Source organism: Tympanuchus pallidicinctus, unplaced genomic scaffold (assembly GCF_026119805.1).
Source record: "Tympanuchus pallidicinctus isolate F22 unplaced genomic scaffold, pur_lepc_1.0 scaffold23, whole genome shotgun sequence".
Classification (NCBI taxonomy): domain Eukaryota; kingdom Metazoa; phylum Chordata; class Aves; order Galliformes; family Phasianidae; genus Tympanuchus; species Tympanuchus pallidicinctus.
This window is the reverse complement of record NW_026294740.1, coordinates 10589627-10615067: the sequence shown is the minus strand read 5'-3', so window position 1 is coordinate 10615067 and position 25441 is coordinate 10589627. Positions and strand designations below refer to the sequence as shown.

Sequence of the window (25441 nt, the reverse complement as noted above, 5' to 3'; positions counted from 1 at the left end):
ATAAAGCATTAGCAGAAGTGAGGGCAGGTGTTGTAGCCATCTGCACAAAGGATTGTGGACTTTGGATGAATTCTTAGCCTGTGCTTATTTCTGTCTGTCAAGGGTACGATGCCTTGGTGTTCAAGCTAGCTCCTATGAAGGTGATGATTAACAAGATGCTTGGTAAAGGATATTCCCCTTCTCCCCACCTGTCCCTGCTCCCTTCATTCAGTAGTGTTGGGAAAGGTGAAGGTGAGACTTCTGAATTTGATGTTTAGGTACAAAGGAGAGTAAAGAGTTCTGTTCTTCTGAACACTAACATTTATGAACTAGAAATTGAACTTCTGTGTAATAATCCATTTTACCAGAGCACTGGTGAAAAGTGGCACTAGGTTTTAGTGCTTTTTTTCTTCCTGCCTTCATCTGTTAGGAAAGCTGCCTTCAGTCTATGCCATTTCCAGTTTTCTCTTAAAAGTTCAAAATGCAGATGAGTAGTGAATTGTATGCGTTCTGCATTTCTACACAGAGCAGCAAACTGATACTGCTGCACTTTGATGCACAGGATCTTACCTGCAGCTTTGTCCTGCAGCAGTTTTCATTCTTTCATTTCCTTTGCTGGCTCTGCAGTGGCAATTACCAAACATTCTCTTCCAAGCTGGGCTAACATCACTGACTAGAATATAGACAAGGAAATAAAAATGTGTTTTACATACTTCAGATTTTTGGAGAAAAGAAAGGCAGGAAGATACTTCCTGTGGCTTTTCTCATTACCTACAGTGTAGGGAACACTATATAAATTTATTCCTTTCAAATATACGTATCTCTTTAGAGAAACATCACTGCCAATCTCCATCTGTCACGCCTCAAGCTGCGTTCCGTTGGTCAGGATCTAGGCAATTTTCTGCTGAATATGTAAATGCTGATAGTGAGCAATATATGCATAACTTAAAATCATCTTGTGGCACCTCAAAAGGGTAGGTGTTCAAGTGGAGCAGAAAAATGGCTATGAAACAGCCTGTATGTGTTGGAGCCTGAGCTTGTTCTCATGTATTATATGCTTGATTGGTGCCACTGTCTGACAACTTGAGTGAGAATTGCTTTAACAAACTTTAAAAGGTGTTTTTCATGGTGGCTTGTGCTGAGCACATGGGATTGTAAGCTAAGCTCTAATAACACAAAAAGTGAACTGACAGTCTCCAAAACTGTTCATTTTTAGGATGTTTACTATATTCCTGAAATGCAGATGCTACTCTACAGTACTTCCTGATTAGTTACTAGATGAATATGAGATTTGCATTTTAAATTGAGTTCATAATTTTCCTAAGCTTATTTTTATCTTTGTGCTAAAATAGTGTTTTTCTCTAGATATTAAATAAAAGCCTGTTTTAAAAATATCTTGAAGAGCCTAGGAAGCTTTATTTTCCCCCCCCCTCTTAAGAAACTATTGCTTGTTTGTATTTCTGTACCTGATCTTGAATCTTTTTCTTTCCAATTGTTTGTGTTCATGAAAGCAGAAAGGCAAGTCCTGTTACTGAAGATGTGTCAAAACAGTTCTCCTCCCATTCCACGGGGGCAAGTGAGGGTAGTGATTGGAATTAGGTAAAAGACAGATATTTCTGTCTAGAAGGTAGATTTTCTTTTGATTCAACTAAGCTGTAGTTACATTACTACTCTAAAACCTCATATTTAAATATGTTGTCTCTAGAATTTATACTTTCTGCATTGAGCCAACCTACTTCTTGCTTTAACTTATATTAAAACTCTATGGGATTACACGTGGAAAAATAAAATGGTGCTGTATTTATGCAAAATTGCTTCCCTTGGGACGAAAGGGGGAATTCTTCATGAGTATGAGCCAGCAGGTTCCGCTAAGCATAGCAGCCCTGCTAGTGAAGAAGACTTCTGGTCTAAGCAGCCAGCCCTCTAGTTTGTGAGAAATTGGCACTAAATTAAAAATAAAAAAAAAGTAAACCTTGCTGATCTTGAATAAATTTTTCTATTGCAAACCCTTGTATGCAGTCAATTGGAGTATCACGTGCTTCTGTTATCTTCAACTATTTCAGTGTAACTATGAAACTGTTTTTTACTATTTGATCTGGTTCTCAGTTTCTGCTGTTAATAGTAAATCACAATCTGCTTGGAAAGCTGTGTGTTTGATTTTCCAGGTTCAAGTGACTTTATTTCAGCATAGTAGGGAGGATTTTAAGCTGTAGAAGTATGCACCTTTCTCTACTTCTGGAAGATCTGCCAGTTTTTCTAAAGGATTTTTTCTGAACTCCTGTGTAGCTCTAAAACTTGTAGTTCTGATATTTAATACTACTTGAGGGTGTAACTAATGAGGGAAATTTCCAAGTAAATTGTATTTTTTTTTTTTTTTTTTTAAAAAAAGGGGGGAGGTGAAAGTTTGACCTGCAGTTGTAGGGGAAGGGAAAAAATGAATGCAAGGAGCAAAAATATATTCAAGACAAATACACCGAACAGTTTTAAAAGGATTTAAAATATTTTTCCTGACCCTGCCATCAAACTGTACTTCAAGTTTGGCAGATGATTATCAGCTCAACAAACATACCTTACTGAGGCAGTATCAGGAAAACCTGTAGTGTATATCTTTCATAGATAAATTTCATGTATTTTGTGGTAATTTGGTACTTTGCATGCCTTCCAAGAATTGTTTGCTAAAGATGTATTTGCCCCTGGGAGGAATAAAGTGTAGGCTGTGATAGTGTTGAGGCTCTCTTCTGACCTCAGGAATGGAGGAAGCAGAAGGTACTTGTTTTCTCCTTGCCTTCATTTCTGTCCTCTTTTCTTAAACCTGGTTTTTCAAAAGCTAACCCATGAGCTTGTCTGTTTTGACAGTTTATACCCAAGTACTTTAACTCTCTTCTAGCATCAGGCTGTTACAACCGTCTTACTCTTGAGCAGCAAATGATGCATTCCTTGGATTCTTCCTGAAAACTGTCTTTAAGATTAGGAGTGTGACTTCATCTCTGCCAGGATTGAGGGATGAAGACTGTTGTGACTTACCTAGGAATATCCAGATTGAAACCAGCCACTCTCTTCACAGGCTGCAGAAAGATCCAGGTGAGACAACCCAACTGATGGCAGTTGTCTCAGCTTTCCTACCTTCTGTACCTTCCTTTACAGCCTGTTGTATTTGTAAATACTGCAAGCTATTTCCCGTGTTCTGTTTAGTTAGGATGAAAAAGAAGAACACGCATAAAAAGAGGCTTGTGATGTTTCTGTAAACTTCTTTGAGTTTTCTTTTTCTTGACAACTTTAATTCCACCCATCTCCTATCTGAATTACAAACATGTGATAGTGCTGTAAGACTAGATAGACTGTAAATGATATCTGCATTGTGAGTAAAAAGTCCCTTGTAAAGCTTACTTGTTTAGAAGAGAGGTTATTTTTGACTTTGCAAAAAGCTGGAGGGGTTAAATGTACAGCAACATGTTGATAAAACAGATAATGTATAGTATGGTCAACTACTGAAATCTACCCATGGGAGACTGAAGAAAATTGCAGATTACCTTTCTGCAAAAGTGTGCACCATTAACACTATTAACTAGGTCCTTCAGGGTTCTTTGAAGTCCCCACAAAGCAAAAACATTTGCACTAATTTTTAAAGTTTGCTTTTTGCTGGATGTAGCTGCTTTTATGTAGGACCAGAGTGAAAATGAGAAGCCTGGCCATACCTAATGTTGCAAAACTGCATTTCTCTCTTGGTCCCAGTCTGCAAAGTTCCTTATTTAATAATGGCAGCCGAGAGGATTGGGAGTGCTGAAGGAAAAGATAGACCAGCAGTCGAAATGGTGGTGCCTTTATGTCCTAACACAGAGAATGAGAAACTTTTCAGGTAGGAGTGTGCTTGGATTTAGCAGGTTTTTTCAGTTCAAGTACAGGCAGATTTAAGCTGACTTATTATATGATCTTCATGTCATGTTGCCAGCTACCTATGCTAGTCAGCTTTCTCCTGTTTGTTGCCACAGGTAGTATGAAATTTATTATACTTTTAGAGAGGATTCTACTTCAGACTTTCTACTGTGGAAGTAAATTCTGGCTTTCCATTTTAGACAGACTCTGTTTTTTCTTTCAACCCCATCCTGAGACACTGAGGAATTTTCTTATATTGTTGATGAGGGCATTTGTGGAGATGAGGAGCAGAAAACCTGAGATTCTTTATTTGAATGAAACAATCCCTGCAAAACCTAGAAAATCTGGAGTCTTCTCAAGGCTTGTGCTTTGCAACTGTTCCAGTTCATCTCAATTAGTGGTTCATTTGTCTTCTGCATGGAGCTATGTTTTCTGTCTTGCCAGTGATTAAATGGGAGGTCTGAGGTGAAGACTGCCTTTTGCTTTTATTGCTTTGCCAGAAAAGCCCAGTTTCCAAACAGCTGTTTGAAGATGAACTTAATTGGATAGCTGTGTGGCCAGGAAGGTTTTATGACTACATACTAACAATATTGTTGCAAACCATCAGGGACCAACTGATGTCTGGGGTGGTGCAAGATATAGATGTATTTAATATCTTTAGAGAAGACCTGATCCTGGCTTTTGAAAATGTCAGCAAGATTTCTTATATTGGAGTCCTGGGAAACCTTTATTTATGTGAAAGTGTCAACATGGTGAATTCAGAGAACTGGAAGACTTTGAAGGTATCCACATTAATGAATAGTTTAAACACCTGTTTTGTTACATAGGAATGACCGATTCCTGTTCAGGGCCCTGTGGGGGAGTTTCTTGTGGTAAAGGCATTGGTCTGATCAGGATCTCCCAGTAGGGGGGAGTTCCAGTGCCTTAGCTTTTACTGAGAAACGTAATGGAGATATTATGCTACCATAACATACTTGGGAGCTTAAAATTAGCCTGTGGTCAAATAATATACCCTAGGGTGTCAGTGACTTGCATTATGATATTCCTTCCAAGTATTGCAACAGAGCCATAATGACTTCTATTCTTGTTTCTAACTTGTTCTTGACCTGGAACTGTTCTACTAATTAGAGATTCTAATTAGGAGATGGTCTTATCTCTGGTCTTTTCCATGAAGAACTTGGTGCCTCAGCTGTCTTAGGATTCTGGAGCAAGGTGCTTACTACTTTTGGTATGTAACATGATTAGCATTAGTATCTGCATTATTCAAGGACAGTCTTTGATTTTATTTTTTTAACTCATAATGCAGGAAAGTAACAGTAGACCTTTTTTGTAAAGCTCTGTGGTTTTAGTAGTATGATATTTTTAAAGGTGGAAGGGGTAGAAGGCGTGTGCCAGGAATTCCAGTTCTATGTTCCTGTGATATTACAGTTCATACTGCTTTCTAAACTAAAAAAAAAAAAACCAAAACAAAACAAAAAAAACCTATAGTAGTGCACTGTTTTTACTTCTTAATCCTGAGTGACTTTGGACAAATGTTTTTCCCAAGCTGTTTGGTAGTGAGATCCAATGACTACTGTGAGTTCAGTCTTTTAAGAAATACAAAGGTTTTTTTTACATTTAAATGTTTAATTTGCCTTGTATGAAGCAAATAATGTATTCATTAATGCTATCTTATTAGCTATCTTATTAGCCTTGAACTTGAAGAGGAACTTAATAACATGAGACATTTTTGAAGGTGTCACTTCAACATCCTAGTGTGCTTTTTTTTCTTTTTATGCCCCTTCCCTTGTGTGTAATTCAGAAGATTGCTTTCAGTAACCAAGCACGGCTGTGGTATTGGTTCTTTCCTAAGGCAGAAGCCGAGTCAAACTTGTTTCAGAGTTCTTTGGTCTTGCACTTTTCTAGATTAAGTCAGAGTAGAAACACTGTTTTGATGCTGAAACGAGCATGCATTGTGTACCGTTAAATGACTCTTCTTACTGCATGGCTGGTCAAGCTTCTTGAGCGGAGGAGCTTCTGGTGTTTCTGCATTTTGCTATTCATAAGGGCTTCTGACATTTGGTGTTATCTTCATTGTGGGGATAGATGTAGACCAGTCGCAATAATGATTCTTGCTTTAGGGGAGCAATCCGTATTATTTATCATTATTTCCTTGTTAACGCTCTGGGCATCCCTCTTTCCAACTCTTCATCACTAAGTATCAGTTCTTTTTTCAGTCTAGTGAGGATGTATATTTTTAGAGGCTTTGAAGTAGGATGTAGTTTTTTTCTTTTTTTCAAAAGGCTGAACTTTCCAGTTGTGCCAGAAGTAGTTGAGCTGTTTGTTTAAATTGAGGCCATTGTAATTCTGAATTTTGTTATTCCAACTCTGTGAGTATAGAATCGGGGATGTTTCATTCGGTTGTGCAATTGGTTTTCCAGAAATTGAATCGTAATCCAGTGGTAAATTTGGAGAAGAAAAAAAAAAAAGAAATTAGTCTTGGAGTAAATCAACACCTTTAGCCAGAGTGCAGGCTAAATCTAAATGTAACTGAAAGATTTCAGAGATAGAATAGAAATTCCAGTCTGAAAGCAATTGAGCATCATAAAATTTATTGTAAATTAAAGATCAACATTAGATGTTGGTACACCCAAATTAGTCTCTATTTTTGTAGAATGTTATGCATTTACCCTGGAGAAGTTTATGTATGTGAAGGACTTGAATCGCTGTGAAAGTCCTGAAGATTTGTGCTGAAAAGGATAGTGGATTTGGCATCTTTGTGAAAGCTGAGGTTGATTGTGGATCAGTTTATTGTGCATCCTCAATCGTTTTACTAGAAAAACAAACTGTGAGAAAACCGATGCACAGCTTGTGTGCCTCAGGATCCAATAGCTAAGAAAACCCAGAAGCGAAGGGCTTATATCACAAACGAGTTCGTTTAGGCACTGTGTAGATTTACAGAGGCAACTGAGCATAACCAGTCAGAACGGTTTGTTATTGGTTTCCAAAATTGGTATAAACACTCTGAAAACAACAAAAACAAGAATTGTGATCAGATTTATTTTCACGAAGGTTTAGTTGCAAAATGCAACGAATTCCAGTATTTTTTGGTGAAACATCCTCGCTTTGTTGACTGTTTTTTGTTGTTTTTTTTTTTTTTTAAAGTTATTTGTTCCCACCATGCCCAGAAGTTTGACTTTAGAGTGTACCTACTGGTTTTGGATAGTGAGTTTTTTAGGGCGTGTTATTTGAAATTGTTATCTTGTTATCCTAGGAAGATCTGACCAGGTGGAAATAACCAAAGTTGAATGAAAACTCTTTGGTCTGTCAGAACAACCGTAGGTGGTTGAAGTGGCTTGGAAGTGTCGGTGACAACGGGCTGTTTGAGCTGGCCTTAAACTTCATGTTATTAGTGCTATACCGTAGTGCGTAAAGCAGACCAAAAACAGATGAGAGCGGTAACCCTTCATTGGGAGGTAGGTGCACAGTATACATTTCTTGGCTTTTAAAAGCAGCCCTCTAAAAACACTTCTCCATCACTGGGTGTATTTAGTCTCCTCTTTTGCTTCCTCATTCAGTGTAGTGTGCAGGTGTCAGTATCACTGATGCTGATACAATGTTGTACAATGAAGCTACACCTCATTTCTTCTCACTTGATACAGTTTTATGAGGTTGGAGATGCTCTGTGAAATGTTTCAAGTGAGTGTAATGCTCTAGAGCTGATGTGAGCTCCCTTCATCTTGCTTAGTTTGATATGCTGTGCTTTTTGATGCGTTGTTGTGCATTCGTGAAGGTTTGCAAGATCTTTGTGCTTACATTATGCAAGTATGACAGGAATGAGTCAGATGATATTCAGTGCTGTGCTCTGAAGCTGTTTGCAAATGTCTTCCTCTTGCATGTGCGTGTCCCCTTAAAGAGGAAATCTGAGCAGCTTTGCAGGGACTGGATAACAGGAAAAGTTCTCTTACACATTGTACTTCTCTGAAGATCAGCCAGACCAAGTACCTGTGCATTTCCTCTGCAGCTAAAGATGTTGCTAAACATAACTCGGTAAAATAAGATTCTGCTATAAAAATCAAAAATCTGCTAGATGAAAGTTGTCCCTCTGCAGCTGATAGATCTCTTTTCTGATGGATATAATTGTGGCCCCTTATTGGTGAATTAGTTATCTTCTAGGTGCCCCAAATATGTTTTTTATCCATTGGAAAACTGAGTTCTTATGTCCTGCTAAGCCAAAATATAACTGTATGCACTGAAATTGTCTTTCTTTGTACAGGGAGAGCTATAGCCTAATTTATTTTCTTTGTTTTTTTCAGTCAATGTTAATCTATAATTGAATTTATAGTCAATTTCTGAAGGTGCCTCATCTTAAGCAAGGGTTGTTTATAACTGTGGTTGGGTTAAGATTCTGATCGAAAGCGAAAAACTAGCCCTGCCGGAAGGCTGTAATTCCCTATTGTCAGTATGACTTGTTTTTATGCCTACAAGATTGTCTGAGCAGCCTGGTGGAACTGATGTGAATTGGGTCTCTTGAGTCAGGGGATCATCCCCCAATGGAAGTGCCTTTTAAGTGATTTTTGCAGATCATTTTATCTTCCCCACAAAGGAGAGTTCAACTTAACATATAAAATGCACAGATGAGAGTTTGAGGTAGCAAGTCATGCAGAAGTGCAAGTGGAGTTTGGGTGATAGAAGGAGCTTTGTGTGAATACCAAGTTATTAATTGTGGTTGTATTTGTTTCATAGAATTGCGAGGGCTGCAGGAGTTTGAACAGGCTTCTTGTGGTCTGAGTTAAGGAATACTGTAAAATTATTTGATAAAAGCAGATATGTGCAAAATACTGATGTCTTATGAGAGTTATGAGAGTAGTTAGTCTAAACTGGAAGATGAACCTGCTTGGTAAGAGATGGAATCTTGTGGTGCTTTTTTTTTTTTAAAAGTTTTTCACAGGAGCTTTTATAGATTACCCTTCTGTTCAATTTCACATCAAAACTCAAAGGTGTTTTGTGGCAGGCTTTGATTTAGAGAGCCTAGGGCTTTTGCTGATCTACACAGCAGAGCTCTCTTTTCCTAGGAGGAAAGTTGGTACCTGTTAGCTGCTTGAAAAGTGTTTTTCCATCTATCTCATAACCACCAGTCTGAATGTAATTCCTTGGGTGATTTCTTGCTTGCTTTTCCTTAAATGTTGTTTAATTTCAAGGCATATTCCTGACCTGGAATAGAGCTAAAGTATTACACACTTAGCTCACACATGTTTCCCTCTTGCCAATTCTTAGCCATTCCAGAGGTAGCTGGATAGTGGCTGCTGTAACTCAGCTATCTTGTATATTTGAGGATATTTCATGCTTCCCTGTGTACGTTCAAATCCTAAAAAGAGAAGAGTTGAGGCATCACTGCATGTTGGATCTATTAATTAGTACATTTAAGTTACATTTATTAATAAATTATATTTATTAATAAATAAAAATCAAGAATAAAAAATAAATCATATTAATACATTAAAATTGTCCCTTCCCTGTAACTGCTTTGTCCAACTACTTGCAGATGCAAATTGTTATCCTAGCAGCGTTTATCTGCCTTACAGTATAAGTCAGTAAGCAGTCGCGTGATGTGCGGTCTTGGAATCCTTGTTTGTTTTTTGTTTTTTTTTTTCAAATGGTTGACTCTTCACTAGCAGTGTTTATAACTAAAAAGTATGTCTAGAAGTGGAATTGGCAGGAGTCTCAGTAAGTTGGTCTTTGTCTGTAATGTTCTGCAACATATTAAAATTACTTTGACTTTTTTTATATCATGTAGTGTGGATTTGGAGGTGCTCCTTTCTGCCTTCCAGTATGCTATGTTGAAGTTGTTAAATAGGTACAAATCTTGCAAAATATTGACTTATGCTGTGGTGAACCTTGAAAAGTTGCGTATTATAGGAAATTGGCCTCCTGTTATCTGATTTCACGCTTTTTCCATCTGTTTCAGTATGAAGAGATTAGGGTTGATCCAAGCTATTTGTGTGATGCAGCTTATGGTGATCTTATTATCCTGATCTCATTGCGTTTGGTCTCTAGATTTGAGGTCCTGATTTTAACCCTTCAACAGTTGCAGAAAATTTAGTGAAAAAGTAGTTGAGATTAAATATGTCATCGCAAAATAATAAAGTTCTCAAAGATTTTGAGTTTTTTGTCTGTACAGACTAGCTAAAATGATGAATAAATAAACTCTTAAGTTTATAAAGGATGAAATTCTACCTATATATAACAAATTAGTATCTCCTTATTTCAGTTATACAAAAATTAACGCTGGAAAGTGCGTAGCCATATATTTTAAATGAAGGGGAGACAACTGAATGGGAGCATAGCATTCCCTGGCTTTTCAGTATATACAGCTCATTTTTTCCTATCATTACTGGAGGGTCAGCCTTGATTTTGAATTGTTGACTTTCTGTTCCTTGATAAAAGGTCTCTTCTGCACTGGGATAATACATTTTGCTGAGAGTGCTAGTGCAGATATCTTCAGGTAGACTGAAAATTAGGAAGACTCTAAAAGGTCTGTCTGAAACTTGTAAAGGAAGCTTTTCTGCACAGCTTCAGACACCAGTTATGGAATACATGTTACTGCTTCTTCAGGCCTTCTTCAGGAAACAAAAGGCAAGCAAAATGAGTGAGCTAAAACAGGTGTTTTATCCACTCTGCTAAGCTTGAAGGGAAAGCTAGAATCAACCTCTCTTTTCAGAGGGCCTGGAATTCATAGCATTCATGTTAGCAGCAGATTCAAGAATAGTAACCAGGAGACCTTAGTCTGAACTCTACGTAAAACAGGTTTTCTCAAAATTGTAGTTTTATTTAGATGCTAAAGGCAAGATATATTCTGTTCTTTAGGTACAAATGGCCTTATGTGCATTTGGGTTATTTTAAGAGTGTTTGTGGATTGTGCAAACATAGCAGGATCTTACTCAGAATTCAGGTCTGTTTTCTTTCTTTGCTAAAAAGAGTAGAGGATGACAGGAGAGCTCTCTAGGCCTCAGAACATTGCCTGTTCTTCTGTGTGCTTCACTGGGGATTCCTCTCTTTGGACACTGCTAAAGCTGAATGTAACAGTGCAAATCTGTTCACTTCTTAAACAAAACTCAATAAGAAAGAACACTCATATGCAAGCAAATGACCATCCCCACTATACCTGAGTTAACTAATCTGTATAACACAAAAGAAAACTGACAAAATACTGTGTTCTTCAATGCCTCCAGATTAAATGTGGATTAAAATGGGGTGTTTTATCTTCTGCTTCAGTAATAACATCCTGAGCTAGTTATAAAAGACTGCTGGTCCTGGTCTTTTGTTGCTCTAAGCTACTGCTAGGGAAAAACAACACTTCCCTTCTTTTTAAGAATGTGTTCTTGTGAATCCTGTAGCATTCTGCTCTGTGCAAGCACAAGCCAAGCTGTGGAGCTTAGGCTGTGGTAATGACCTTTCTTTATTTGTGCATTATATTTTGATTAAGTACTGAAATGGGACTGCTTTCACTGCAGTGTCCAAATGTTGACAGTTAAGCAGTAATTCTTAGGTGATCCACTTTGTACGAGATAGCATTCAGTTAAGCACCATAAAAGTTACTGAACACAATGTGAATCTTGTCTGAGAGTCTATGCTGCCACTGAGATACCTGGGGGTCTCCTGGCTAACTGAAGCCCAATTAAATTGCTAGCTGTACAATAAGTTTTACATCTTTCAGCCTTCCTCATGAAAGTACGCAGTTTTGTAATATCTGTAGCTTAACCTTTATACAGGTGGCAGTAGTGAGAGAGACTAATGCAAGGGGAGAGCTCAGTAATCAGCCTTTGCAAAGAGTGTAGACAGAGTAATATAATTAGTAGTTATATTGCTGTGTTGTGCTACCAGGAATTTTCTGTGTTGAAGGAGGCATTATTGAAAGTAACTGTGGTGAAGTTCCCTGAGCGTTGCAGACTTTTTCTGGGACCTTCATCAAGTATTTTGGAAGCCACCTCAGTACACCTTAAAACACTTTTTTTTGTTGTTTGCCATGCCATGTAATCCTAAAAAGTTGGGCTGCTGAGAAAAAGAATCGTTGTCTAGGTTGTTCTAAGGAATTTATTGAAACTAATGGAAGAATGGAAGGCTTCTGTCAGAAAGGTAGTAGTAGTGTAAGACTTGCAAGGCCTGAGAGGCAGGGTAAGTTCGTGCTGACTTCTGTCCTTGTGGCTAAACCTGTTTGTGCCTCAGTAAACTTAAATGCCTCAGGTATTCTTGTGCACAAAAGATTGAGATTGTTTTGAAGTGAAAGCTCAAATGCAAATTTCTAGCAATGTTCTCATCTTTGGATTTTGCTTTGTTACAACATACTTTTCTCTGTACTGTACTTGCCAGCCGGTGTTACTCAATTTCTTTGACCACTGTACTTGTGTATCTCCATCTGGTCTTTCGCATGGTGAAATTAAATTTTTGGAATTTGAATTTTATGCTCTTTTTGTGCCTTTAAAGTGATAAAGGTAGGATAAACATTCCTATAGTGATGACAAGGGAATTTGAGTGAAGGTGAGAATAAAAACCTATATCCACTGACGGATAATTCCATTATATTGTGATCTACACACATGATTTAATTATTGTATGGTAACACTTGATAGTTGACTGCTGCTTAAAAATGGCTGGTAATGCTTGTTCTGGGTATTAAGTATTTTCACAGCTGCTTCTACCTGCCAGAGAGCAGGTGTTCAGAGTCTAAAGCGGTCATGTCAGAGGATGGTGCTTCAGATTTTAATCTGAAAATTGTAGATATTCTCGTTATGAGATTATGATAAAACTTACTTAAGGAAAAGCCTTAAATATTTTAGTAGTTTTAAGTTCCTGAACTAGTTGCATTCATCTGCTTGATTGATCTTTTTGCATCAAATGTTTGAAGTTGAAATGAACCGTAATTTGTGTCATGAAGAATAAACTAAGGAAAAAAAAAGGAAAGATTCTGATTTGCTTTGGCTTGAATTATAATGCCATTTTGACATGCAGATTACCTTAGGTTTCTGATGATGCCATTCCCTAATCAAGGCCTTCATGTCAGTGGTGTCAGGCAGCTGGAGTGAGGAGAACTCGCTTGTTCAGGGGACTTTCTGCAGTACTGGGGTAATGCAGGGAAGAGATGCAGTTTACTAGGCAGTGTCCTGGGCCATTTTTTTTATATTACATGAAGAGATTAATTTGAATGCCTTGCAATGCCATTGCAGCAAGTTTGGGGAAGGAATAAGCTATAGAAGGGACTGCTGAACTCATCAGGTGCAGCCAGCCCATAAGCAATGGGATCCTGCTTGTGATGTGGCTGGCTTGTATCCTTTCTCTTGGAGTAGAAAAGGAGCTGGTTTTTTTTCTGGAATGAATAGCTGTGTCAAAGCACTTGGAAAGAGGGTGAGAACTGGCAATCCTGGAGCCTCCAGTGCAGCTCAGTGTCACGACTCAATTAACTGACCTCCCAGTCACTGTTCTACCCTGAGTTGAGTAATTTCTGAATGTAAAATTTTTGGTTTCAGCATTGCTGGCTTTGAATTGCTTTTTAAATTTTAACTCCTGCTGTGGTAGGGATGTTGTGTTTTCCTTGGGTTCCTGAGACTTATGAGTGTTTTCAGTATTCCACATTGTTTTCTTGGCTGTGGTGTCAGTGGAACTTTGCTCAGGAAGAAAACCATATTGGCAGCTAACAGTGTTGTATGATAGCAGCTGTAGTTGCTTTCTGTTTCAGTTAGCACCTCACAGTTCAGGGGAAAAGGATGGGAGTTCAGCCAAAAGGCAGAGCTCTTCCTAAACAGGTTTCTTGGATTTTGTTGCCCCAAAACCCAAGCATTCTGGTGAGTTTGGCTAACTTTGCAAGCCTGTAAATACATCCGAGGGCTTATGTTTAGTTTTATGTTTGCAAACGGGAGTCAGCCCAAGAGCTGAGAATGACAGGTCTGCTTGTTGTGTTCTGGTTTAGAACGTGCGTGCATGAAGATTGCTTGGCTTTGAGCGTCAAGGCTAGTGTGCAATGGTTCATCAAGATGAAAGCTATGCACAGGAATATTTGCTGAGTATGGGATCAAAAACTGCGGGTTTTTTGTGTGAGCAGTTTTGACTGAAGCTTCACGATTGCCTTGTTGTGGGGCTCTTCTGTGGTGCCATTTTTCCATTTCCATGGGAACAGACGTGTTCTTGTTGATAAGAGTTCTGTTATCAAGCTAGGAAATTGGCAGGCAGCAGTTGAACCACTGTTACTGTAAAGCTGGGCTGAATACAGACTGAGGACATCACATGGCAGTATGTGTTCAAATGTAATGGGTAAAAATATCCTTCCTTCTTCCTCTTCCTTGGTGCACATGGAAAGGAAGAGTCACTCTGCTACAGGCTTGACTGGATCTACAGCAGGTATAGGAACTGGCTGCAGAGAACTGCTTTGTTTTGGCCTTCACAAAGAGCAGCAATTTGTAACAGTTAATGAGATAAAAATAGGAGTTTGTGCCTTTTTAGGTTTTTTTTTTTTTTTTTTTACAGACTCTGAAGGTTATTTGATTTGGAATAATCTTTGCTTAATTTTGTTGCTTAATTTATCTGCATTCAGTTATATGTGGGGGAGTTCTTGGAGCAAAATTCAGTGATATATACAATGCTTTATCTACATTTTATAGCTTTGGGGAGTCTAGAAAAATTTTATGATAGTTTAAGGATATTTTTCTTAGAGGTATAGATCTGTTTTTTAAATATATCCAAATGAGAAATTGCAATCCTGATAATTATCTGGAAATCTGGAAGCCAGCTGAAGATTTGGGACAGATGACCTGACTGGATGCTTAAAATATTTTGCAACAAAATGGCTTAATTACTTAAGATCTGTTCTGTCATTTCTGTGGGTTTAAGAATAAAAGAAAAATGAGAGCAATTTTAGATGCAAACATCTAGGCTGGATGTCCCTGTGCAAAGATTTATGTGCTCTTGTCTTACTGCTTAATTGCATTTCTGCAGTGGATGGTAGTGGTGCAACTCTGGAAGCTGAAATTTTGACTCTTGTAGCTGTCATAGCAATAGTAAAAAATTGGTAGCAGCCATCACAATTGCTGCCTCCTGTCTGCACAGTTGTCATGGCTTTAAGGTACTGCAGTGCAAGTCACCTCTGCTCAAGTGTTGGGAGCAGTCCAAGGGATGCTTATTTTTAAATGCTGTCAGAACAAATGATTTTTGTAGATATCTGTGTTCTGGAGGTTACTTCTCTAAATGAGATTTGAACATAGACCTTTCTAGAGAAATATAGTAAGTTCTATATGGCTAAAATTACTAAGCAACGGGCAACCAGTTATGGAGATACGTCGGTCTTAAGTGAAGCAGCAAGAAGTCCTTTGAGCAAAGCAAACTCCAAGTGGAGGGGAGCTGTAGAGGATTTATCACTGTAGTGAAAGCCTCCTGAAAAGGTGGTGTGGGGATATGTGTAGGCAGTTTGTCTTACTATGCCTTTCATCCTGCTGTTCTTTTGTTTTATCACAGAACGTGTAACATACCAGTGAGGGAGCACTGCAGAGGCATTTGTTTGGAGGGCAAGCATTAATGAGTACCACAAGCCTGATGTGATTTGGCTCCTCCAAATCTATTAGTGTATCTTAAGAGCCAGATAAAACTCAAATTCTTTAGAATTTTGGTATCTTTGATACCTGCTGCTAAAAGCACAGATATGTGGTAATATCCTGCATATGCATCTGCAGGGTATTTTTAAAGAGCTGACTGCCATATCCCTTTACTGCACTGTAATAATGGTAATGGAATGGGATTGTGATATGCAATCTTAAAATGAGTTTGGTCTGTGCTGTCTTTGATAAACATTGCATAAGAAAGAACATCAAAATATGTTGTATTTGTGTTATTTTGTACAATGACTACAATGATGGCTCCTAGGACATATAATTCCAAACTTCTGATCATACAAGCTATGTGCCAAAATCTTTGTATCACAGAATGGCTTGGGTTGGAAAGGACCTCAAGGATCATCCAGTTCCAAACCCCCTGCCAGAGGCGGGGTTGCCAGCTGCTGGATCAAGCAGTAGATCAGGTTGCCTAGGCCCCATCCAGCCCGGCCTTGAGCACCTCCAGGGATGGGGCACCCACAATATCTCTGGGCAACCTTTTCCAGCACCTCACCACCTTCTCAGTGAAAAACTTTCTCCTCTAAATCTCCCCTCCTTTATTTGAAAACCATTTCCACTTGCCCTATTGCTACACATGTGAAAAGTTGATATCACTCCTGTTTATAATCTCCCTTTAGATATTGGAAGGCCATAAAGATGTCTTTCTGCACCCTTCTCTTCTCCAGACTGAACAAGCCCAGCTCGCTCAGCCTGTCTTCACAGGAGAGGTGCTCCAGCGCTCTGATCATACTCATGGCTCTCCACTGGACCCTTTCTAAAAGCTCCACATCTTTCCTGTGTTGGGGGTCCCAGATCTGGACCCAGTACTCCAGATGGTGCCTCACAGGGGCAGAGAGTAAGGGGGACGATCACCTCCCTTGTCCTGGCCACTGCTTTTCTGATGCAGCCCTGTTTGTATGACCAAGCTGAGGATCAGGGCTTCAATCTCCATTTCCTCAGCCTCTATACAGTTCACTTTTTTTTACGTATCTGTTTTACAGTTCCATGTTCCCTGCTTAGTATCGCAGAGTTACCTATTGCTGTCATCTACATGCACTTTGTATTCTGGAATTGCATTGGTTTCTGCACAAAAATCTGCCTTGCAGTTGAGATGCACAGTAATTTCTTGCTGATAGACAAGTTAGCAGACATCAGCTGATATGTATTAGTTCTCCTCGTGCAAGCCTTTACCTCAGAGTCTGTAACATAGCCATCCTTGAACTACTTGTGACCTGTGGTCAAATTATCCTTGCTAAATGACTGAGTTGTAATGCTTATAAATAAATGGGAACTTGAAGTAGTAACTGCACAAAAGATGGTTTAAGTATATATATATAAAAAAAAACCTGGAGTCTCCTTTTCAACTGAAAATTCTGAACTGGATCATAAAGATGCATATCTTTTCCTCATCTGAAGTTGTCTGGATGTGACACAGCTGTGCTCCTTATCTCATGCACTTGCTGGCACTTGGGGGCGTGCATCCTGCGTGGCTGAGAGTTGAGAAAGTCAGATGAATTCAAGTTCTGTTCTCTTTTTGCTTGACTGAGTTTAATTTCAGTAGCTGATCAGTTTGTTGGTTTTTGTAGATCAGGCAATCAGTATTGAAGCAGGTTTGTGTATTAGTATCATGTTCTTGTTCAGATTTCTTTAAAAAAAAAAAAAAGCAGAAATTGATATGGAGTTTAACTTTCTGAAACACTTGCATCAGCTATAAGCATTTTAAGGCAAATTTTGTCTACTTTTCCTTTTTCCCTTGTGTTATCCTCCCAAGGAAGAGGGGAAAAAAAAAAAAATCCTTATGTGAAGGTGTTTTTGGTGCCTGTCTTCACTGTATCTGTGTACTCTGTGATCTCTGGAGCTGCATTCATGTTGGCTTTCTCTACATTTCCTCATCTCCCCATGTTCAAGCAATGCTAATCATATGATGCTTTTTTGACTTCAAGCTAGAAGTATTTTTTTTAAACTCGGATCTAGTTTTTTGTTGGTTCATGTTAGAAAGAAAAAAGATGACATCAAAAAGCTGAGGAGGAATGAAAATGCTGGGTGAAAAAAATATTGTGGTGTTCAATTTTGAAAGGGTGTAGGGAAGTGAGCAGAATCTACGTGTTTGTTTCCAAACCCAAATCAAATTCTTCTGGGCAGAGGTAATTTCAACTGTGGCGTGTTTTTTCTTAGAATCTAATGTTCCTTTATTTAAGAGGCTATTTTCAGTCTGCGTGCCTGCCTTGTCTGTTGCACTGTACCACTTGACAGAAGAGTAAAGCAACAAAACTTCTAGAGAAAGTATGATTTGAAATACTGACTTGCGTATTAAAGCATGGAGTTTGGACTATTTTAAATTACTGATCCACCTTGTTGTTCTGAAGGTTGGTGAAATGCAGTGGAGCAGGATGGCCTACAGCATGTTTTTAAGGGCTCATCTTACGTGAGCAATCTTTGAAACACAAATAGAAAGAATAAGCTAGTATATCTTCGTCTGTTTTGCTGTAACTTGAAATGTGGTAAGCTTATTTTTTCATTTCTTGTTTCCTTCAGGTTTTGAACGAAGAATGTGATCAGAATTGGTACAAGGCAGAACTCAATGGAAAAGATGGCTTCATTCCCAAGAACTATATAGAAATGAAGCCACATCCGTAAGTAGAGCTCTGGTGATAGTTCCTGTGAGTTTGGTGGATTTTAAGCATAATTCAACTTTTTCTGAAGACATTTAAACTGCTGATGGCATCTGGATCATGTTAGCTTTGTATGTCAGCAATGCCGGAGGTCTTTGTTAGTGCATTAACAACCTGGGGAGGTTATACAGAAGTTTACATAGTGTCATGTTTACTGAGCAGTAATGCAGATCTCTCTAAGTAGTCCAGCAGGGAATACAAAAACAAACTGCAGCCACATGTAAGAAAGAGAATGTTCCTTTTCTTAGGCTGGTATCAGTGTTGTGGGAAGGAGGTGAGTACTTTTCAAGAGAATTTAGAAGGAAAGTAACTGGAAATGCTTTTAAATGTTAGTCCTGTCCAAGGATCTGAGACTTAAATCCTCCAGCTCCATTTCTTGTATTAAACAGTGTTCATTTTTGCTTGTATTCTGTAAATCTTCCAATTTTCTTTTTAACTGCTAGCAGATGACACTGAAAGGGAAATGTAGCATATCATAGTCACCTGCTGAATCACCTGGATGTTATAGGGTTAATCCAAATCTCATGTTAATTAACAAAGAGAATGTGTAAGTATATATAGGTACTGATAATCAGTGGACAGCTATAGGAAACTCTGGGCAGGGAGGCTGCCTATGAAGGCTCAGCTGTGCCATTCAGGGGATAGGGCTACCTTTTTTCTTATAAGGGGGCAGGGCAAGAACTTCTGTTTATGAAATGGCCTGGATCAGGCTTGTGGTGTGTCCAAGTCTGTATTCTTAATCAACTGCTTATAAAGATATTGTTGAAATCTTACTCTGCAAAAATTGTAACTTATGTGGAAGAAAGAAGCCAAGCTAAAATGGTTGCGTTAAGTGAAGCTGAAAGAATTGTTGAGCTGCTGATTGAAAGGAGTCTGAATGTGGTACGAACTTTGCATTGTTCCAATTGACAGATCTCCCTCTTGCAGTGCAGTAACAGAAGTAATAGCTGCATTTGGTTTTGCAGTGCTAACTGGATGAGCTACATTACAAAGCTAGTTGGAGGTGAGTGTTAGAAAGGATTATCAAGTTTGGCCATTTAGAAAAGAAGCTCTCGGAATGTCAGTTTCTTGGATGTGCTATGTTTTTTATTTTCTGAACCATTCTGTAGCAAAGATCAACGTGTGCGGAACATTTCTGGTGCTTTGTGTTCATGTCTGTAATTGGGCAGTAGTTCTTCAAAATTACTTTCTTTGACCTGTGGAGTTTTCTTTCTCTAAATCTTTTTATGTTTAAAAATCAGTCTTTGCTGCTGTGTGAGTGACTGATGTTGCAATGAAGTCATAAAACTACAGTAGAGTTTTATGGGTTGTGGAAGATCTCTTAATCTTCCTACTTCAGCTAAGAAGCGTTGGAAGCAGTAGGCAGAAAATTTTATATTGTTGATTATGTTACTTTCATTCATCAAATAATAGTTATACTTGATAACAATCCAGCACAATTGAGGGGAAAACTAGTGTGTGTTTTTGAGGCTTCAAGAGGATTAATAGAAGTTCTGTTGAGTTCTTTCAGATTTTATTTCTATTTTACAGAGATGAGTGAGGTTTTGGGTTGTTTTTTTTTTTTAAGCTGAGGCTTTCATTTACAAGTAGTATGTGAGTAACTGATAGTTATTTGAGAACAGAATTAAAACACTTTGTAAACAAACTGTGGCAGGATATCTAAAATCATAAGATAAAGTTTGCTTTATGTAACATTTGGCAAAGGTGAAATTCAGGGCTTTCTTGTCTTGACAACTGTGCCAAAATCCTGGAAAACAAAATACTACATTGGAACTCTGAAAGACCTTCACGTAATGATTTCTCTTGGGTAATTTTGGAGGCAGTACAGTGCAGTAAGACAGGTAATGTTCCTCTGCTGGCTCTGCCATAATCTCGGTTACCAAGAGCCTTATCGAATACTGCAGTCTTTTTCTAGCTTTAGAGATTGTTGTTATTTTGAGAGGGAGACTGTGGTTTCATAAAAGCTTTAACTTCTCTTAAGAAAGAAGCTTCAAAACTATCACAGAAACAGAGACCATTTTTTTGCTGTACCAAAACCTACTCTGTGAGAAGCAGTACCTGGTGTAGGGAACCTGCTTTGGCAGGGAGGGTGGACTCGATCTCTGGAGGTCCCTTCCAGTCCCTACAATTCTGTGATTCTGTGAAACCTTTTAAGTGGAGCTGTTTAGTACTACTCTCTGACTTCAATCATCTGTGTGGTTAAAGGCTGTGGTAAGTGCATCTCTCCTGTGTGATCATTACTCAGAACTGAAAGTTATGCTTTTTGGTTCTGAAGATAGTTCTGTTTTTCCCACATCATGTGACCTACTGCTCAGCCCTTGTTTGCCTTTAAGCTTGGGTTAGTCTGGAAACACAAATGTAAATTGGGATGAGAATCCTGTGACCACAGGATGTTAGTGGGCACTAATGATTTAGTTGCCTGATGCAGGTTCACTCTTGGTGCTGCACAGGTGATCAGCCTATGGCTGACTTATGTGCAGCTGTCAAGTTCTGATTTGACTTCCATGCTGCAGCTATTTCATATGACTGTTTATGTGAAAGTTGTCAGATTGTCCTGACAGAAGGAGAAGACAAAAAAAAATAGACTACTAGTTTTTTCAGCATCTTTTTTAGAGCTCAATTACACACCCAACTCAACAGTCATCTTATAATGAAACAGAGACCTTGAGGGAACTTTCCTCACTTGTTCTCAATCTTGTTTCTACAACTTGATGTGTCTGAATAAACCTGAAGGTGAACTCCCGGTGTTTCCCTTCTGTTTTGCAAAAGCTGAAGTTCTTTTTTTTTTTTTTTTTTTTTTTTAAGGTTTCAGTGTGACAGAACTGACTGTACCGCATCCCTGGGCAGCCCATTCCAGCACCTGACCACTCTCCTGGAGAAGAAGTATTTCCTAATGTCAAATCTGAATCTCCCCTGGTGCAACTTGAGACTGTTGTCTCTTGTCCTATTGATAGTTACATGTAAGAAGAGACCCCACTCCCACTTCACCACAACTTCCCTTTAAGTAGTTGTAGAGAGCAGTAACCTCACTGCTGATTGTGTTCTCCAAACTAGTCCCAGCTCTCTCAACTGTTCCTCATAAGGCCTGCAGTCCACACCCCTCACCAGCTTTGTTGCCCTTCTCTGGATGTGTTCCAGGTCCTCGATGTCTTTAACGCAGTGGTAGGTCCAAAACTGAGTTCAGTACTCAAGGTGCAGCCACACCAGTGATGATCACTTTCCTGCTACTGCTGGCTGTGCTACTCTGATAAAAAAAGCAAGGATGCCATTGGCCTTCTTGGCCACCTGGGCACCATGATTGCTCTTATTCGTTGACCAGATACCCCCAGGTCTGTTTCCTCTGCATGGTCTTCCAGCTACTCTGCCCTGAGCCTGTAGCATTGCCTGGTTGTGGCCAAAGTGTAGGACTCGGTGCGTGATCTTGTTGAACTTTGTCTCATTGGCCTCAGCCCAGTTATCCAGTCTGTCCAGATCACTCTGTAGGACCTTCTTATCCCTAGGCAGATGAACACTTCCTGCCAACTCGGTGTCATCTGCAATGACTAAGGCACGAGTGGCTTCTCCTTAGGAGGCCTAAGTAATAAAGGAGTGTGTGTAATTTCTCCCCAGTGATTATTTTTGAGCAATAATAGTGAAACAAATGCTTTTGTATCATACTCTTCCCTCCTGTAACTAGTGATAGGATTAGAGAGAATGGCCTCAAGTTGTGCCAGGGGAGATTCAGGCTGGATGTTAGGAAATACTGCTTTTCTGGAAAAAGTGGTTAGATGCTGGAACAGGCTGTCCAGGGAGGTGGTGCAGTCACTGACCCTGGGGGTGTTCAAGGAGTGTTTGGATGTTGTGCTGAGGGCCATAGTTTAGTGAGAGCTATTGGCGATAAGTGGATGGCTGGACCTGAGTGATTGTGTAGGTTTCTTTCAACCTTGGTGATTCTGTGATTCTATGGAGAAGTAAAGTACTGACTAGCCCCAAATGCATGGGCTTTTTCATATCTAAATTGATGGTCAATGATGGTCAATTGATGGTCAAGTCATGGTAGCTTCGTTGCTAGGACAAAATGTGAAAAGCTACATAGTTTGGTAGCCTGTAGTAGATTTACAATGAAATACATCCAGTTCAGTCATTTCTGCTAGGAATCATTTCACCTCAGCGTGTTTACCTGTGTTGGGCTCTTCCATAAGACAGTTCAACTTCTTAACTTTCTCTGTTGTTTCCTTTTCCTTGCTTACTCCACAGGTGGTTTTTTGGAAAAATTCCCCGGGCAAAGGCTGAAGAGATGCTAGGCAAACAGAGACATGATGGTGCCTTCCTTATCAGGGAGAGTGAGAGTGCTCCTGGGGACTTCTCTCTCTCGGTCAAGTAAGTAGTGCCCTGAAACAATTGTGTGGAAATCACTTGACGCTCATCTTGACTCCTGGATAAGTGATCATTGATACTGAGGAGCAGCAATAATCCAGATAGCATACCTATTCTTCCAGTGATATGTGGTTTTTGTCCTTATTAAAGAGGAAGTACAAATATACACTGTTCTGTAATGAGCCTACATGGCTGAGTTGGTGGTGTGTTGCTGTCTGACTTAGGTGTTTTCAGACACTATTTGTTAATTTGTGGATCCTGTTCCTCCTCATTTCAACTATGACCTGCCTAAAATGTGCATGTTCCTCTTCCATGGCATAAGTCATTACTCTTTCCTCTATCTTTGGGTAGTACACTTTCAAATATTTTTCATGACTGCTTGACTCATCCTTTGGGCATATTTGTGTTACCCAGTACTGGGACGTGGAGCTATGAAAACAAATTATTTTCCATTTCTCTCAAATGCGTTCTCTTAACAGGGAATTTCAGTCTAGTAACAGTGAAGTAGAGAGGAACAGTTCTCATCCTTGCATAACCTTTCTAGAAGTGCTGGCTGTTAATCAGCATCAATTCCTGGTAGTTAGCATGTGAGTCTTGTCTAACTATCTCACAGCTCAGTATAAGCCACTATAAATAGAGGTATTAGAAACTTGGAAGACTATGGGATGTAAGGTAGCATAGGAGGGAAGGAATTCCGTCCTCAGCAGCTGATTTTTTTGTCCTTCTTAACTTTCTATAGCTTTCTCCTTTCCTTCCAGAAATGAACAGGATTTTCTTTAGAATCTAATATTGATTATTCATGCACAGTTCCGTGTTTGCTGTATTTTTGGCTCATCTTTGGTCTGTACCAAGATTTTGTCATCCTGTACAGCAGCCTTAATTAATGCCAACAAAATTGAATTAAAACTACTCATTTTAGAGAGGTGTTTATACTTCAGCTGGGTACAATAATCTGAGCTGGAATATGAGATACGTAAGGGAGCTCCATTGCAGGAACTGCTTTCCTTCATGAAACTTAAGGTTTTTAAATGTAGCCCTGCCTGCTTTGTTAGCTTAGTGTTGCCACCTGGTGGTAGTATGTTGCTTTTCTCTGGTGGATTAATTTGGAAAAAGCATTCTTCCACTCACCCCTGAGCAGTTTTTTTGTTTGTTTTTTTTTTTTATTTGAGATGATGACAGTCTCTCAGGTTGAAGAGGAGACAGCAAAGGCAGTACTCATTGACTGTTTCATGTTAGCTTTGTAGCCTGTTAACTGTGTAGCCTGTAGACTGTGTCTGCACTCTAAATTGAGGTGTGGAAGCTCTTGATGCCAAGTGGGGAATGCACTCCCTGCCAGTTTTCAGTGTTTTTGTTTCAGACTAAAGTAAAAATTCTAATATGCTGTTCATCTGGAAAATCCTCATAGCCCTCTTTGGAGTTGCACTTTATGTAGAATAAAATAGTTGAAAAAGTAACTTCAATTGAATGCAATCACTTGTCAGACAAATAGAAGTGGAGAAATCTGTCTGTTTTGCAAGGCATCCTTTTTTGTAAGTCATGAGTCCAAGCTTTGAGACAATCCTGCCCCACTTGTGGCATTTCTTTTCCCAGCACTTTCCCACTGTTGGGACTGGTACCTTTGTATTGAAATGGTACCGTGTGAGTGAGAGATGGGGATTATGCAAAGTACAGGTCCATAGTAAGAGTAGTGTGAACCTAAGCTGGCTTGTTTCCTGTGTTTGAAAAGCTGAACTGAAGCATGTGTAGCGTGGGTGGGCACTGTGGTGTGCCTACCTTACTGTGACCTCACACCTCACATGTAGTCCATGGCCTTTGAGTATTCAGTGCATAGGGTTCAGCAACTCTGACTGCATACATGAATCAAGAAGTGCCTGTGTTTTAACACTGGCAGTGTAGTGATACACTGATGCAGTTGTCACTGTGCACATAGCCTTGGAGTGTTGTAACACCAGAAATCCTTCACTAAACCACCTCAAATTTGTGCAGCTTCAGAGCAGTTTGAAAAGCTGGTTTTAAACTGAAGCTCTACTATTAAGAAGAGTGCATGTGAAGCTTGCAGAATTTTTTTCAAAATAAATTCAGTATTTGAATTCTGTCTCTGATTTCTGTAATATACAATTGCCAGACAGTTTTCAAATATCATCTTCACAGCAACCAGTTGATACCCGCATTGTCATTGTCACCAACTATGTCCTGAATAATCTTTTTGTTGTAAAGTCTCAGCTCTAGAAGAGTGCTCGGTGACTGTTCTTTTCTGCATTGTTTGCTCTTTTCTCCCAGGTTTGGAAATGATGTGCAGCACTTCAAGGTGCTTAGAGATGGGGCTGGCAAGTATTTCCTCTGGGTGGTGAAGTTCAATTCTTTGAATGAGCTGGTAGATTATCACAGATCCACGTCTGTCTCCAGGAACCAGCAAATATTTCTACGGGATATTGAACAGGTGCCACAGGTAAGAGAACCATTTCTTCAGAGCATATTTAAACTATTGCAATCACAGTTTGAATTGGGATTGCATCTTAGGTTATATGAATGGGGATGGAGAAAAACTGACTTTTTTGCCTGTGGGAGTTTATTTTTGGATCTTGCTGCCAGTATACTGGAAAATAATCAGGATGTTTGTGCACAGTCTACCTGCTAAAACTCCTAGAATTCATTTCTGGCGGTGTTGTTGCTTGAATAGTTGGCTTGTGTTAATGTTTATGGGCACTGTTGAAGTAAGATAATCCAATTCCTGTGAGTTACGAACGTGTTTACTTCTGGTTTAGGATACAGTAAAAAAGCACGGTTTTGTACTGGTTGGGAGCTAGAACTGTACTCCTCAATAGCAGTGAAATTTTAGTAGTGGTCTTGCCTGAAGAAGTGGCTACAGGTAGTAGCATATGTTTTAAACTTGGCAAATGTAAAAAGGAACTGAAAAACTACTGCTAAGTGTCAGGTTGTGTCTGT

The 25441-nt window shown here is 39.2% G+C and overlaps 1 protein-coding gene across 2 annotated transcripts in view; it reads left to right on the top strand.

Moving 5' to 3' along the window:
• GRB2 (growth factor receptor bound protein 2) overlaps positions 1-25441 on the top strand; it is a 36120-nt gene that overhangs the window by 8094 nt on the left and 2585 nt on the right. For both annotated transcript variants that reach the window (XM_052687892.1, XM_052687894.1), the window contains exons 3-5: positions 18003-18100; positions 22376-22498; positions 24776-24944. In XM_052687892.1, the coding sequence (XP_052543852.1) occupies positions 18003-18100; positions 22376-22498; positions 24776-24944 (390 nt within the window). The remainder of the gene's footprint in view (positions 1-18002; positions 18101-22375; positions 22499-24775; positions 24945-25441) is intronic.